Consider the following 17,624-nt stretch of genomic DNA (forward strand, 5'->3'; position numbering starts at 1 on the left):
CACCAAGTTGAGGAGACAGAGTGGAAAATTTGAATTTAGAGAGACCAAGGAGGCTAGAATTTGCAGGCAGAGCAGTGGAGAGGAGAGAGCCGCACGGAGAGGGGAGAGCAGTGGAGATCTACATGCTTTGTTTGCTTGTTTGATTAAAATTAATAATTGAGTGCCACCTACTTAAAGAGAGTTTGAAGCAACTTTCAGTAACAGGCATACATACATAAAGGCCACTGAAAAAGAAGTCAAAAATCTAAAACCGTGCAATGTAAGGACAAAATATACACCAAAGACCTATGCTAGTATAGTGAAGTTAATAATGAATTTAAATGAACTGGTTGCCAAGTGATAAAGAGAACTGAACCTCAGTTTCTTCATCTATAAAATGGAATTATTGATCTCTGCCCAGCCTACCCCAGAGAGCTGTCACGAGGATCATCAAAGCTGTGGGTTAGAATGTTTCATTCAGGACTCTTCTGGTGCAAGTAATTGAAAACCGTACTTAACCAGAGATAACCATGAGATCCAGGATGAGGCTTCTCCATCTCTCCATCCCTCGCTCTGCTTTCTCCTATGCCAGCTCCATCCTCAGCCTCTGCACAGTTGCTTCTCCTTCCCATAATCATAGCACCAAGTCTAGGGGGGCAAAAAAAGGAGCCCATTTCCCCAAAAGCGCCAACAAAAATCCCTGGAGATCCCTCTTAGCCTCGATTGACTAACTTGGGTCATGTGTCCATCCCTGAACCAATCACTGTAGCTAGAGGATGGGTTGCACTGATTGGCTTAGTGTAAGTCATGTGATCCAGCCTTACATAAAGTCAGCCACACAGAACTTCAAGGCTGAGAGTGGAGCCTAGAAGATCCCTGTGTTGGTTTTTCTCTTTTTCTTTTCTCCCATAGACCTATTTTCTGCCATTCTCTGTGCCCTTAGAGGTTGATCCCGTAGATGACATCACCCAGGATCCCTTGTCATTGGGCTTCTGGTTGAGTTTGGCCAGTGGAAAACATAGGCAGGAGATTGGAGGGCATGGGAGAGAGAGGTCAGAGTGCAGCCCCCTCCACCACTTTGGCGCTGCATCTCCTGAAATAGCTGTGCCCCTACCTCCATGGCTAAGACTTCTCCTCTGTGTCTCCCATTCTTATGAAGCTCCAGGGACACTCTAAGTTCCTTTGCCCCCAAGTAACAGCTCCTGCCATTGCTAATCTATGGACACATCACCTTCCCTATTCTGCTCCCTTAATCTGCCCCCCACCCCCGCTCTGTAAGTAGTCCTTAATAAAGTCTCTTCTTTTGAACCATCCAGGGTGAATTGTTTCCTCCTGTGACCCTATATTTATTATCTATTACTTCATAACAGATTATCCCAAAATGTAGTTGCCTGAAGCAACAATAAACTTTTATTATCTCACATAGTTTCTGTGAGTCAGGAATTCAGGATTGACTTAGCTAACAGGTCCTGGCTTGGGTCTTTTCTGCCTCCTTCTTGAAGCCTTCCCAGCCCTTCTTGAGTGAGTAAGCTAAGACAGCTGAGACCAGGATTACAGCCTACCTCTGGTAGAACTGCTGTGCTGCTTCCTCCTCTTCTGCTGGGGCTGGAAGGAAAGCAAGGGGCTTCAGTTCTGCAGACCTGAGCTCAGAGCCCAGCTCTGCCTTTCACAGCTGTGACCCAGGGCATGTGACTCACCTGTCTGAGCCTTGTTTGCCTCAACCAAGAAATTGGAAGGTGGTAACATCCCTAGGCTGTGGACCACCTGGTTGGATCCCAAGCTTGAATCCATTTAACACCAGAGCAGACCTATTAGGTACTTAGCCTTACAGTGAGACCAGAGCCCAAGAATATCTGTTTGTCCACTGCGTTGTCCCTAGAGCCCAGCACAGTGCCTGGCCCAAAGGAGAAAGATCCCCAAAATGTGATGAATGAATGAGCGCATAAATGACTGACTGAACAACATGCAAATGAACAGAGCATAGACCCCCTTGACTCCAGTTGGCTTCCACTGCCCTTAAGGTAAAGTCTAGGTTCTGTTTTATTTTGCTTAACTTCACTCAGGTATAGAGAACTGAGTTCATTTTCATCATCAAGGCACAGCTCTGTTTCATTCATTCATTCACTTATTCATTCCTTTGTATTCCTGTTCCCCAGTTCCATCCCCCTTCCTCCACAATAGGCATCCTAATGAGTCTAATTGTACCTTTTTTTTTTGTATGTAGTTTTGCAAAATGTGTATTGTTGTGTGTATGTATTTTTAATTTATGTAAATAGTATTGTGTTATAGGTCATCTTTTTTTCTTACTTTCTCATTAGCCATATGCATCCGTTCATTTTGCTCCGTATATCTAATCTGCTACTTATGATTCTCCCCAGGTCATCTCCATCTCTCTCACACACAGACACACACACACACAGACACACACAGACACACACACTGTAATGTGTATAATTAGCGCCCTTCCAGGTCCCCTTATGAGTATTTCTTAAGGCTGTATCCCAGGAGTGGAATTCTGGTTCCGAGGGTATATGGACACTTAATTGGACTGAGTAGTGCCAGATGCTGCCCAGAATAGCTGCTCCTATGACATCCCACCAGTGATGCACTAGGTCACTGTGTCTCTAAGTCCTCACCAACACCTGCATTATCTGTATTTCAAATGTTTGCCATTTTAATTCATATAAAGTGACATCACTTTAATTTTCTCTGATTTCTAATGATATCGAGCATCCTTTCATGTGCCTATTTGCTCTGGGTTTCCTCTTTTGTAAATTGCTTCTTTATGCTTTGCCAATTTTTCTGATGGATTTGCTGCCTACATATTGCTAATTTTCAGGAGTGCTGTGTCTAATCTGGATGTTAATACCATGTTGATTGTAGACCTTACAAAATCTTCCATTCTGTCATCTGCCTGTTGACTTTGTTCAGGGGTCCTTTGTCTAACAGAAATGCTCAGTTTTGATGTAATCAGATTAATCCATTTTTTTTGCCTTATGGTTTGTCCTTTTGAAGTTTTGTTTGAGGAGCTTTTCCTTACCCTTAGGTTTTGAAGATATTCTCCTACATTTTCTTCTAATCAAGATTCCTTCCTACATCAAGCTTGTTCCCTCTGTAAGGGGAATTCTTGGCCCAGCCTTCAGAAAATGTAAGCTTTGTCTCCTTACCGAATAGGACAGGTCACAAGTGGGTGTCATGGAGGATCCCAGGCTAGAATCCTGGCGGCCCGCCTCCCAGCACAGCACCCCTTCTGCCTGGCCACCTCCTGCAGCCTGAGCCCCCTGGCCTCCTGCCTGGACTGTTGCCATACCAGCTGCCTCTTTTGAGCCCTCCCTCCAGCCCCCAGGCCAATCTGCAGCCCACTCGGCTTAAAGTGAAGCTTGCAGCAGATTGCAAATTGCATGTCTCAGATTTTCAGGCTGACTGGTCAGCAGTTTGGTTTTCCTTGTGGAGACTAATCTATTTAACAAAACTAGAACATACAGTAAAGCAAAATTAAATATTTCTAATCGTGGGGACGCTTGCATCTGCAGATGACCAGGAAAGAAGGGAGGTTTGGGGTGGGGGCAGAAAGCTTAGAGAAGGTTTCGTGATTCATAGCTTTAGAGCTACAAAGCTCCCGTGGCTCAGCCACTCACCCAGGAACCCAGGCAAAGATGCCACTCACTGGCCCCGCCAGCTCCCCTGGGCTGGCTGTGCAGGCAAGCAGTGGCACCGCCAAATCGGAAAGCCTTCCTTCACTTCTCCACTTTCCTTGCCCCTCACATCCCGGCCACCTCTAGGCCCCTAGGACTCCACCTCCTTCCCATCTTTGAATCATGGACTCTTCTCCATCTATGTCACCCTCATCTCTCGCTTGGATTCCACAACAGCTTCTGTCTTCCTTGCCTCCAGTCTTGCCCTGGTGACCAGCCATTTTCCATACAGCAGCCAGAGTAGTTTTTTGTTTGTTTTGCTTTATGGAGATACAGGAATTGTATATATTTAAGGGGTACAGTTTGATGATTTGATATATGTATACATTGTGAAATAATCACCACAATCAAGGTAATTAACATACCCATCACATCACAAAGTTACCTTTTTCTTTTTTGTGTGTGTGTGGTGAGAACACTTAAGATCTACTCCCTTAGCGAGTGTTAAGTATACAGTACAGTATTGTTAACTGCAGTCTCCAGGCTGTACATTAGACCTCCAAAATTTATTCATCCTGCATAACTAGGAGTTTGTTCCCTTGGACTAACATCTCCCTATTTCTCCTAACCCCAGCCCCTGGCAACCACCATTCTATTCTCTGCTTCTATGAACTTGACTATTGTAGATTCTACATGTAAGTGATGCCATGAAGTATTTATCTTTCTGTGTCTAGCTTATTTCATTTAGCATAATGTCCTCCAGGTCCATCGTGTTGTCACAAGTGGCAGGATTTCCTTCCTTTTGAAGAGCATCTGGGAATTGTTACTTCCTGGTTTACAGCCCTTCTGTGGCCCCCTTTGGATCATGAGGTCCAAAGTCCTGCCTGATGTGGCTCCTGCCTTCCTGCCTCCACTCCCCCACCTCCTGCGCACCCCCCACCAGCCACCTTGTCCTTCCTTCTGGTCCTCCAGAGAGTTAAGCTCTCTTCTGCCTCCAGGCCTTTACATATGCTGTTCCCTCTGCCCAGAACATTCCCTTTCCCATCCTTTCTGCCTGGCTAACTCACAGTCATTCTTCCCTGCCCCCTGCCAAGCCACCCCCTCACAAGAGAGGTGCCCTTCCTCTGTGCTCCCACAAGCCTCTGTACCCACCCTCTCGTAGCAGTTATCACGCTGTCTTGTAACTTTATTTTTTTTTTAACCTGTCACCTCCATTAGACCGGGAGCTTCTAGAAAAAAAAGGACTTTGACTTCGTGCACCTCCACTGGATCAGGCATTAGCATGCCAAGTCCCAAACACAGTAGGTTGCAATTGCTTCCTCATTTTATCTGTGGAAATTTGAGGCCCAGAGAGAGGAAGGAACATAATTATGGGCACACAGGGAGTTGGTGACAAAACTGGGACTAGAACCCTGAACTTCCCACTCTAAGCCAGTGTGCTTTCTAGTTTAATTGTAAAGAAACAGTCTCCGCAAACACCATTCGGCCCAGACCTCCAATACCGATAGCCCACAGGGACATCTTGGTCTCCCAGCCTGTGATAACCTCCGAGCTTCTGTGATAACCAGCTCCTCTGCCTTGGGCCACCTGTCTCTTTCGGTCCCTCTCACACCATGGAGGTAACTGAGCATCTACCCTTGGCCAGTGTCCTTTCTCTCTCCCTCTCCTTCTCCTCCATAGCCCTTCCTGAAGGATCCTGCTTCAGTGCCCCCTAAACAGAGAACCCAGTTCATTCAACTCAATGAGAATTAACAAATAGTCCTGTACTCCTATCCTTCCCAGGCCTTGAGGAGGAAAGAGCACTTTTCTGCCGCGGGGCGGGGCCGGGGGTGGGGGGGCTCCATCTCAGCAGGAGGCAATTACAATAGGCAGTTCAGGGTGGAAGAAGAAGCTGGGGGCACACCCTGAGGTAGAGGCGGGGCAGGCAGCATCAGTATCACCTGCCAGTGTACCATCGAGGACATGAGTGGAGAAGGCCACTTTAATTGGGGCCTGACAAATAGGTCTTATGCTGGAGGACTGAGTCCTGCCAGGGACCACATGGTAGACAGAGAGGATGAGGTCCTAGCAGAAAAACAGAAACCAAACTAGGCATTTCAAACAGAGTAGATTTAATACAGGGAGTTGTTTAATAGGTTTCGGAAGGACAAAGGAGTATAAAAGGAACACTGACGCAGTTCAGAGGTACCCACTGCTGAAAGAAAGAGTTATCACCTCTAGGCTAGAAGAATGAAAGGAAGAGGTAAGGCTACCGGAAACTGGGAGCTCAGAAAATGTCCACAGAGCTAGTATTCAGACGTCTGAGGAGGGGCACTGCCCGGCTGCTGCTGGCACTGCGCAGGGGGTGTAGCAGGACTGGCACTAGCCACAGAACCCTGACAGAGGCCTGGGGAAATGGGGATTCCTGAGTCCTTCTCCTCTCGCAATTTCCACCCTCCCTCAGGGTCTGCTCTTGGCAGAGCTAATGAGGAGGCTGGGGAGGAGGCTGGGAGATGTGGCCCACAGAGTCCCAGGCCCAGCATTGCAGAGCCCAGTGGAGATCTCCAGCTCTTCCCACTCTGATTTGAAGCCCCTCCCCCACTTCTAAGAAGAGATTCTCACCCGCCCCTTGAGCGGTTAAAAACTAGGCATTTTGCATTTCTCTTCAGTTTCACATTCCTGAGAGACTGGCTTGGCCACTGGTGTGCTGGAACCAGCTCCGGCAGGCTGCCTAGAGCCAGTTGTTAATAGCTTGAAATCTGCCTTGGTGGGAATATTTACACCGTGGAAATTGGCAAACACGACAAGTCAGGACTCTTCCTGGCCCCCCCTCCGCCCCCCCAAAGAGCCATTTAAACACTTACCAACACATCCCTGACTCCCTCCTCTTCCCCCTACCTCCTGTGCTACCCCTGCTCCTTCCCTCTAGCCCAAGGCTGCAAGGACTTGGACTCACTCTTACCCCAGCAAAGAGCTCATTTGCTGATCAGTGACTGGTTTTTGCAAAGGAAGGCAGGATAGTATGTGGTTAGAAGCATGAGCTTGAAGTCAGATCATGTCTGAAGTGAGTCCCAGTTCTGCAGCCTACTAGATGTGACCCTAGGTAACTTTCTTAACTTCTCAGCCCCTCAGTTTTCTCATCTGTAAAATGGAGATAATAATACATAGTTCATCCCATTGAGGTTGTTGTTGAGAATTTATTAATAAAGGAGAACCCCAGAAAAAAATCTTAGATAACATACACAAATGTTTCAGCAGAGCTAAAAATAACTTAAAGGATGTTATTGCTGCATGTTCTGCAGAGAGAAACCTGAGAACAGAGATGAAAAGGGACTTGCCCCAGTTCCCTTCCGAGATAAGGCAGAGCACAGCTCAGATCTTCCTCTTCAGACCCCTCGTTCATTGCTCTTTCCATTATTCTAAGTTGAGGGGGAAATGTGCTTATGCTTGCACAGATCTTTGGCTCTTATTCAGGAAAACTCTAAGCTGTCAGTAAAAATTAATCTATTCCAAGAGGGAGAATTATTTTCTTGGTGATGATGTTGCTATTTTTAGCTGTAAAAAATGTGCCTCCTTATAACAGCCTTTCAAAAAAAAGTTTTTAATAAAGTTTTCCTGTTACTAAAATAACGCATGCTCATTAGAGGATATTGGAAAATATTGAAAAGTAAAAGGACGAAAAAGCCATAATCCCACAACCCAGGACCAACCACTGTTGGTTGGGAGTAATTTTTTACTTGGCGGGAATAATTTTTACATTTATGAACATACTGTATATTCAATTTTTATCCTTTTTTACTTACGTATCGTATTAGTTAAAGTAAATAACAGTAGCTGCTGTAACAAAGATATCTCAGAATCTCAGTGAATTAACATAATAAAAATGTATCTTTCTCTTATGCAAAGTCCAAAGTGGATGTTTCTGGTTGGCGGACAGCCTTTCTGCATGATTATTCATGGACCCAGGCTCCTTTGTCTCATGTCCGCACTGTTCCTTGGGCCTCGGAGTTCACTGATAGATCCTGTGAATCTCGTTGGCAGATGGGGGAAGTGAGGGAGCAGGAAGGGTCTTGTGGGAGGTTTTCATGGGCCAGACCCAGAATGACATGTGCCACTTCTGCCCACATTCCATTGGCTAGAAATGTCACATGGCCTCACCTAGGTATAAGGGAGGTAAGAAAATGCAGTCTAACCATGTGCCCAGGAGGAAAAGGAAATGGATTTGGTGAACAACTAGCCAGTGTCTGGCACAATCAGAATATCACTTTTTCCATTATTTTATAACTTTTATAATATAATGTTCAAGTCTGCATAACCTAGATCAAGTCACCCCCTGATTAAAACCCTTCAGTGGCTCCCCTTGCATTCAGAATTAAGCCTGGCATCCTTGATAAACCTATAAGGTTCTGCATGACATTGCACCTGTCCACCTTGCCCATTCCACTCCATGGTCACCTTCCCCTCAATCACCACTTTCAGTTCCACTGCCGTTGTTTCAGCTCCTCCCACTTCCCAGTCTCTTTCCTGCCTTGGGACCTTGGTACTTGCAATTCCTCTTCCCAGGAAGCTCTCCCCTCACTCTTAGCTAAGTCCTTCAGGTCTCAATGCAAATGCCACCTCCCCAGAAAAGCCCTCCTTCACCCACAGTCTAACTCAGGTCTTGTAGTTCTTTCTTGCAGCTCCCTGTTCTTTCCTTTATATCACTTATTGTAGTTTGCAAATATATATTTATATATTGTAGTTTGCAATTATATATATATATTGTTTAATGTCTATACCTCCCACCAGACTGCAGGCTCCATGCACTCTAGGACCATGTGGACTTTGCTCACTCTATCCGGTGCCTGCCTGGCATGTACCTGACACATGTTAGGTGCTCAACAGTGCTGACTGAATGCATGTATCATAATATTTCATCATGCGTCTATCACAGTTTACTTTGCTATTGGCCTATTTCTTGGATATCTCATTCATTTCTGATATTTTGCTATTCTTTTTTAAATTAATTTTTATTGGAGTATAGTTGTTTTACAATGTTGTGTTAGTTTCTACTGTACTATTTTGTTTGCTATTTTAAACAAGCTTGACTCTCGTATCATAACTGGAAGAAAAGAGGGAGTTGGTCCTGCCTCTCTTGGGCCATCCATCTAGCCATCTCCTCTTGGTCCCCACTCCTCTCCACTTCACCAAGCCCTGCCTTAGACCTCCACTTCCTTTGTGGCTGGTCATCACTTGAACCCTATGGGTCATCTGATCACGGTCCCTCAGAAGGATACCCCTCCATTTAATGCCCACCAGCAGAAGGATGGCAGTGGGCAGGCCACACTTCCCTTGCTGCTCCTCCTTTTAACTCCTGAAAACCAGCTGCTGAAGACCCAATGGATACATCAAACTTTCCTCAACACTTAGGTCCATCAAAAGCATTTTTATGTAAGAAATATTTTAAGTAGTATGCAAAATATAACTTGTCCTATAGCCCAAGGGACATGCAGAAAAAAAGAGTATTTTTCACCTTTGCAGAACATGTGGGTAGATGTACCCAATTACTTGGTATTTCTCTTTTATGTCCTGTCATCCCTTGGGAAACAGAAAGCACCTTCTTCAAGCTTACATGAAGAGGATCTGTAGCCTTTATGGAAAAATCTGACTAGCAGTGTAACCCCCAGATTTTCGCAAAATCCTCATTATTCATTTGAGACCAACGTTGTCCTGGGAGAAGGGCTGGCAGCAGAACAGTCTAAGGTGGGCTTGGATCATCCATACAGATAGTGATGGGCCAGCCAGGGTCCCCCATCACCCTTCAGCTTCCATCTCCTTAGAGATTTCACTGCCTGTGTGACATGTCAGGACAGATCTTGTTTCCCCACAGCATAACTCAAACACTCAGCTGAGCATACTTGCTCACATCTCCCAAAGACAAATATGACTGCCCAGAGACAAGAGTGCAGTTAGAGCCATAGTAAGGATGGAATGCCTTCCCTAAATGCACTGTGATCGGCAGAGACTGTGTCCCTCAGTGGGCCCAGGGCTCCACAAGATTAGACTGAGCCTAGCGAGTCTTCCCTCTGTGTAACCTCCAGCTCCAGCCCGACATCAGATCCTTTTCCAGGGCAGGGAGTCCCTTCCCTTTGAAAGAGACAAAAAAAAATTTCCAGTGTAGGGCTTGACCTGTACAATTCATGAACTGTTGTTGGAATAAATTTCACTCATGCTTAGTAGTGAAACATTAAAGATGAACAATGAAAATAGAATTAATTTTTCTAAGAGGAGGCCACTGAATCCTACTGACTGCTGGAACATTTTACTCTCCACTGATTTTTCTGGGGACATCAGGTGGAATTTTGCAAACTCGGATTACCTGGAGCATCATAAGAGTTAACCTTTGTGTGCGCCAACCCTGGGTTGTGCCTTTTTCGTAATTGTCTTCTTTAATTCTCACAAACAATCCTGAGAAGTAGGTGTTTTTCTTCCTATTTTTCAAGTAGGAGAATTGATGCTCAGAAACACTCAATGACTGTCCAAGGTCACACTGATGGCAAATGTACTCTTGTCTGGCGAATGCAGAAACAAGTTTTTTTCCATATGTTGTCCTATGTGTTCTGAAGATTCTTCTAAAAAAGAAAATTCAAATTTATCGCTCCCAATTCAACCTGAACTGTTAGTTTGGATCAGCTTTTATGAAACAGATTGCTCTCCTTGACATCAGGAACATCTCTTTCAGGAAAAAGAAAAATCCTCATAAATTATCCACTTGGGGTTTTACCTCCATTATTTTATTTGCAGTACAAATCTGCTCATTTCAGAGGGAGATTTAATACAGGGAACTGGCTACAAGTTTGTTAGAAGGGATGGAGGAGCAAATCAGGTAGGTACTGTCACCAGAGAGAAGTGTTTACAGAAAATGGCCAAGCCCCTTGGGCTGCAGGAGCAATAAGAGGAATGGTGTTGGGCTTCCCTGGTGGCGCAGTGGTTGAGAGTCCGCCTGCCGATGCAGGGGACATGGGTTCGTGCCCTGGTCCGGGAAGATCCCACATGACGCGGAGCGGCTGGGCCCGTGAGCCATGGCCGCTGAGCCTGTGTGTCCAGAGCCTGTGCTCCGCAACGGGAGAGGCCACAGCAGTAAGAGGCCTGCGTACCACAAAAAAAAAAAAAAAAAAAAAGAGGAATGGTGTTGCCATTGCCTCTGACATGCCTGAAGTGCTTTCTGTTTCCTTGACTGCATGCTGATTGGTAATGGATTCTAACTTCCAAGGAGTTTATAAGTGACCACAGAGCAGATTTGGAATGCAAATAAAATAATGGAGACGCAAGCACGCTGGCCTCTGAGGCTCCTGCCACTGCTGTTTCTGCCACTGTAGGGACCCCAGCACTGGCTACTGAGCAGTTATCCCGAGTCCCACTGCACACACTGACAGTGCAGGGCTGCTGGGGCCCATGGACACCTGCAGTCACTCAGCTCCTGCTGCTGCAACCAAAGCAGAAAAAAAAAAAATAGCTTTTCCCTTCTGCACACTTTCTAATCCCCCATGAATGCTTCTCATTAGCAGAACCTAAATGGAAACCAGCTGGCAGGGGATTCTGGGAAGTATGGTTTCCAGGCTGTGGGCCCCTGCAACACAGAGGAGGACACAGAAGAGTGAGTGTGGATTGGGAGCCAAAAGACAGATATCAGCCACCACCTCAGCCAGAGTTATCAAACTCCACTGCTTTGGAGTGTAATACGTCACATGGATTGGTCTCAAGTGGATGTAATCATCCTCGGTTACAGCCCTGGATCGCACATGGCAAAAGCTTAAGGAGAAGAAAAAAAAAAAGGAAGCTTAAGGAGAGTCACAGCATTTATATGTACATGAAGAATATGTGTGTGGGAGAAAAGCAAAAAGTAATCCCTGCTCAAGCTGGGGTTTGAGGAACCGAAGTCAGCCCAGCTCCCCTGGCTGAGATGCCAGGCCACAGCGAAACCGAAGAGTCTAATTGCCGTGTGGGCCTCACTGGGAATCCATTGCCTCTGTTCCCACCACCTCAGGCTCCTTCGGGTTGTGAAAAAGAGATATTTCCAATGACCTTTGATGGCAGGTGTCTTAGGCTGGTTTACCCACGAAACAGACTCTGAGACAAAGGTTCACATACAGGAAGTTTTTCAGGGAGGCTCTCAGGAACAAAACACGAAGGGAGGAAGTGAAGCAGGGTCAGGCAGAGGGATGAGTTGAATTGGGCACAGCTACAGTCACGGCCTCAGCCACCCCATGGGGACCTCTGGAGCCCACGGTCCTTCACAGCTGTCCTGAATTGAGGCAAGGGGGCTCAAACTACTGTGTCCCTTCACACTGACCACTGGATGTAGGCTGCCCCCAAGGAGGGACATAACCTTAACTGGCACCCTTTGGGCAACCCAGCAGCAGCCAAGATGCTGGGGAAGTAAGTGTCTCCATCCTGAAGGGAGCATCTGGTCGCCTACCATGGTGCCCACACCCCCAGGATGGTAGTAGTGGAAGGGAAGCGTCTGCTGCTCAGGCCACAGTGCTCAGCCACCTTGGCCATGAACTCTGAGCTGGCTAGAGAGAGGATGTGACCACCACCCTAGCCTAAGCCTCTGTCACCTCACACCTGGATTACCAGCTGCCTAAGCCGCCCGGGTCTCTTTTCCCATTTTCGGACAGCCAGAGCAATCTTCTCAAATCTTAAATCAGATCATATTGCTGCTTTGTTTAGCTCCCCGCCCTCATGGCTCTTCACTGCACTTAGCATCCCCTCCAGAGCCCTGTCAGGGCCCCCAGGCCCCACCTACCTGCCCGCTCCCTCACTACACTCCTCCTGCTGGCCCTTTCTGTTCTTTCCCACCTGAGGGCTTTTGTCCTGGCCTTTCCTTTTGCCTGGAGTAGCTGCTTCTTGCTGTGCAGGGCTCAGCTCTTACGTCACCTCTGCAGTGAGGTCTTTCCTGACCACACAGTAAATTCACTCCGCTTGTCCAGGCACTCCCTTTTGATTTTCTTCACAGCACTCTTCACGAAATGAAAACATCTCGTTCATTTTTTGGTGAACATGTTTTGCCTGTCTCTCCTAATCAAATACAAAGCTTTCTGAGAGCAGGAATCAGCACCTAAAAGAGGACCCGCCCAGGGCAGGTAAATATCTATGGAATGTCGTGAGTTGTCCATCTGCTGACATGGAGGCCATCCATCAGGCAGAATTTCATGAAAATCACCTGATTGGCTTATGACCTTCCTCGCTGGTGTCCAGTCCTATCGACATTGGCCTGGCTGGGGTGGTAGTCCCCATCCAGTCAGCCGTGCTCAAGGTTGCAGACTTGGCATCATCTATCCAACCCGAGAGATGCCGTGGTCACAACCTCAGGAAAGAATCACGTGTCAAATCTTCCTCAGAAGGCGGCTCCACAGAGCTTCTCCGCTCTTCTCTGGTGCAGAGCCTCGATATAGCCAGTTACCCATCTGCTTGTCCGTGTTACTCTCAGTTACCACACTCACAGGCCTCTCATCTTTCTCCCTTTGGCTGAACACACAGCGGCTCGTGTGGTTTGGGAACTCAGTCACTTGGGGGCTGTTTCTGAGCGGTGAAGCCACCTTGGATTAGGGCCCAACGGTTTACCCCTTTGCCAGCTGAAATCATGTGATGTTGAAAATCTCTTCTCAAAGTTTGGAAAGCTTCCTGGTGCTTGGAATCTTTTTTATTTCAGCTCTCTGCTATTAAATGTTTTTAAATAAAAATTACTGGTGCCATTTACTGAGTGCCCGTTGAAGACCATGAGCTGCGCTAGGTCCCTAACTCAGGTGTTCAGGAACTTGCCCAAGGGGGCCCTGAACCCAGCTTTGTAATACTCAGACGCTGGCCTCCTCCCACTACAGTACCTGAAAAATTAAGGAGATAGGAGGAGCTACTGTGAGTAAAAATAGCTACTGTGAGAAAACTAAAATATGACAGGTCTTACTTCAAAGATGAACTAATGAGTTTTATCTAAAAAGTAAAGGAGAAAGGAAAGAAAACCCAAAAAGTAAAGGGAGATTCTTTCTCACCCTCGCCCTGTATTCCACTCCAGTATTATTCCATCCACTCTTTGAATACCATTCAATATATTTTTTTAATTTAACTAATAAAGATTCTGCAGAATTTGTCCACATTTTATGTCTAGAAGTCTTTGGAGTTCTTCAAAGCTTGGCAGGAGATGGGTGAATTAGTTAGATCTCCACTTTTGTCAAACAAAGAAATGTCCTGTGGACAATATCTGCATCTTTTCCGCCCATGCAAAGTGGTCCATTCGCATAAAAGCGATCCTTTGGAAGATGTTCTGTGTTTTTTAATCATCCCTAGAAATAAAATCACAGCTCCTGTCTCACCTTACATTGAAGTGTTTTCACACTCCAGGGAATTGCTTACCATCAACTGAATATAGAATTCGGTGGGCGTTAGTTTCAAACTGATACTACTCGCAGCTGTCTTCAGGATCGCAAAAAGGTGTCAAAGTGGCCTTAGAAGGTGTTTCTCGTTCCGAGAACAGGTTGAGTGATTCTCTTTGTTCCGAAAGCCTCAGGGCCTCAGACTTTGGATTTCCATCAAGGGAAGATATGTACTTTCTGGAACTTTCTCTTGAGAATTGAATGGAATCTGTGGTATTGTCTTTGCTATTACCTGATGATGCAAGAGCGTAACTGCGCTCATAAAGCAGTGTACCTTTAAGACAATTTATTTTCCTAGTTTCACATTAATGGAAAGAAAGGAAGAAATTTATTTCTGGATCAGAAACAACATGCTGTAGTGAAATTCCATGGGCATTAAAATCAAACTCGGATTTGAATCCAGCAGCCTCACTTACAATGACCTTGGCATAACCTCCCTCAATCTCAGTTTCTTCATCTGTAAAATCAGGATCATCCTCCTTTCCACTCAAGCTTGTCATAAAGATTCATTTATATAACCTGCGTCAATTTCCTTACATGGTTGCAGAATTTTAGGTGGACCGTAAATAGGCAAGGAGAGACCACATCCCCTCTTTATGTTCCTGGTTTATTTAGCCCAGCATATGGAAGCTGGGTATCAGCCAGCAAGGCAGATGCAGCAGATGATGCTGCCTTTAGCCCCCGGGGTCCCTAATGAGGGGTGCTTAGCTGCCTGTGACACTAGTCAGGTCTCACTGGCTCAAGAAGCTTAATTTTGTGCTGCCCCATAGCCCAGTTATATTTGGGACTGACGTCACCCCTCAGGAAGAACTTACAAAAACATTCTCTGTCCTTAATAAGGAATACTAACGGACCTCTAGCCCCGTTCTGGTCCTGCAACCAAACAACTTCGGCAAAGCCCCACATTTTTATGGGTGGGGCACGGGAGCAGAGGCAGGGCCAGTCTCCAAGGGCTTCTTCATCTCTTCCTCCATCTCTCCAACACCCTGGAAGACCTTGTCCTGGGATAACACAGGGCACATGGGTGTTTACTAAATAGTCATGATGATAATGATGATGCATATCTGGGCTTTAATTTACACGTGTTGGTTCCATTATTGATTTTATGCTCCTCAAATTATCCAGATAAAGTCACAACCAGTTTAAAAACAGTTTAATTTTGCATCCGTGGTCCGGCGGGAGTCTATTCTTTCTCCAATAATAATAATCACATTGTACAATTAATGAATTTCAGTTGAGATCAGTAGTGTTTGGGCTAATATGGCATTTCTTCTTTGTTCTTCTTTGTTTTGTTTTCTATTTAGGGTCAAGTTGTGTTCCGGAACGGGGAGAGAATGGGGACCATTAAATTTACTCAATTTCAAGGTAGGCTTTTTGATGCTTATTCTTTCTAATTGATGAATTCTGTATTCAAGGATGTTCTGTTTATGCAATAAAATACATCAAAAGAAATGAAAGTACGATGTTCCAGATAAGAGAAAGAGTCAATAGAAAACACTTCTCTATGAAAACATTAGCTTCAACTTATTTAGAATATTTTTTCTCAACTGAATTATTTCTCAGGCCTGTTCAGTCTTTCCACATGACTCAGGCTTATTGAAAATATGGGGCGTGGCAGTTAAGTCAATGCCAGTATTCTGAGGAATCTTGCATTGTTTTAGTTTTTGATTATAGAAATTTTCAAATAGACTCTAAAGTGGAGAGAATTGCATAATGAACCCCATGTACCCATTACCCGGCTTCAGCTGTTTTCACCATTTTGCCAATCTTGCTTTATCTTGACTCACTCCATCCCCTACCCCCTTTTTTTGCTGTAATGTTTTAAAGCAGCTCCCAGACATTATCTCATTTCAATCTATAAATAACGCAGTATGCATTTCTACTAGATAAGGACTTTTTTAAAACATAACGACAATACTGTTATTGCACCTTAAACATTTAAGAAGTTTTAATATGCTTTATTCTGAGTCTATGTTGATCATCTAATTATCTCGAAAATGACTCTATAGTTGGTTTGTTGGGGAGCCCACACAAGGTCCACTCATTGCATCTGGTTGAAGTGTCTCTTTAGTCCCTTTTAATTTATAATTGTCCCACACACACCATTTACAGACCGTTTGGTTTTTTAAGAAACCAGATCATTTGTCAGACTTCCTTCTGTCAGATTTGGAAGGGACCTCAGCAACCATTCAGACCACATTCCTCATGTGATGAGGAGGAAACGGAGGCCCAGAGAGGGACAGTGGCTTGTCAGAGCCCACAGGGCGTCTGAGAGGGGCAGGGCTGGGTGTTCTGCCTGGAGGAACTTCGGTTCGGCCCGGTATGGTCATTGGCAGGGTTGTTAGCCAGAACCATGAGACGGACCTTTCATTAATACAGTGTTTTTCAGTATCTGGATGTTTCTAGAAAATCCAGAAACAAAAGCAGAGCCTTCTGTGTCCACTCACTTTGAGCAGATCCCAGAGTCATCCAGGGGAAGGCAAGAAATGAAATCGAGTTATTCGGGTTCATTCAGACAATCCCAACCAGATGCAGATCAGTCAGGAGAGGTGTTCTCCGGTACTATGGCTCCATGATGCAGTCTTGTAGATTTACCCATTTGTCTTCCTGTGGCAGGTAATTGAAATGCATGTCAGCTCTCTGGTGTGCACAAAAGATGTAATTTTAGGCAAACGTAATTATTTTCCCATTTTTAAAGCTTACTTCTTCGTTGGCTGAACAAAGTAAGCATCTTGGCAAAGATACTTTTTTTTGAGTGATTGCAGCTAAATTCTCTTGTCACATTTCCAGTTCTCAAATTATATCATTCTGGGAGAATATTTTGTAAATTATTGATTGGCCAATCACAGCTACAAATGCGTGCCAATTTTATTGCTTTTTTTTTTTTTTTCTGAATGTTAGGATTAGACACCAACTCCAGTGACTGGTTTTAGGCATTTATAAGGAAAGCAGTGTAGCAAACAGTAGTTCAGAGGTGGGTTTGAAACCACCTGAGCTCAAGTCACTGTAGAACATTAGGCAAGTGACTCACCTCTCTGAGCCTCAATGTCCTCATCTGTAAAATAGGAATATGATCCTACCTACCTTCTCGGGATGTGGGAAGAACTAGATGAGATAGCACAGAGAAACGTGCATATATTTCTTGCTCAGCAAGTAGTAGCAATTATGATTAGCATTTAGTCAAAAATTATGATACTTTTCTGGGGCAAATCCACATTTTCTTGGTGTGTTGAAAGCCCCGGGTGCCTTTTTGTCTGCCTACTCTTATAGCTGCTCCCAACACTTAATGACATGTAGGGTGTCACATGGGGCAGGGCCTTAGAGATGATCTCATCCCGCTGCTTCATGGTATAAGTGGAGAAACTGAGGCCCAGGGAAGGGAGGTGTTCCTCCCAGGGACACCCAGCTGGCTGGAAGCAGAGAAGTGACTAGACCTCGACTTTCCCCAAGTGCCAGCCTTTGCGTGTTCACATGTACACCTGCGCCTGAGTGTCCTCCCTTTGCCACTTCTGTGTCCAGCGTTTATTGACTGTCAGAGCCGGGCCTTGCAGATACTCCTGTTCACATGTTTTTAAAACAGACATTGATCCTGTTGGCAGAGGGATGCTGTGCTGAGGGC

The 17,624-nt window shown here is 45.4% G+C and overlaps 1 protein-coding gene across 1 annotated transcript in view; it reads left to right on the forward strand.

The window, feature by feature from the left end:
- The window catches only part of GABBR2 (gamma-aminobutyric acid type B receptor subunit 2), a gene marked incomplete at both ends in the record, with an annotated part of 365,749 nt that overhangs the window by 251,212 nt on the left and 96,913 nt on the right, over positions 1-17,624 (forward strand). Inside the window, one exon of the mRNA XM_082657435.1 lies at positions 15,310-15,370. Coding sequence (XP_082513561.1) covers positions 15,310-15,370 — 61 coding nt within the window. The remainder of the gene's footprint in view (positions 1-15,309; positions 15,371-17,624) is intronic.

This window comes from Grampus griseus, assembly GCF_964374135.1.
Source record: "Grampus griseus genome assembly, chromosome: 6".
In the NCBI taxonomy this organism is placed as follows: Eukaryota; Metazoa; Chordata; class Mammalia; order Artiodactyla; family Delphinidae; genus Grampus; species Grampus griseus.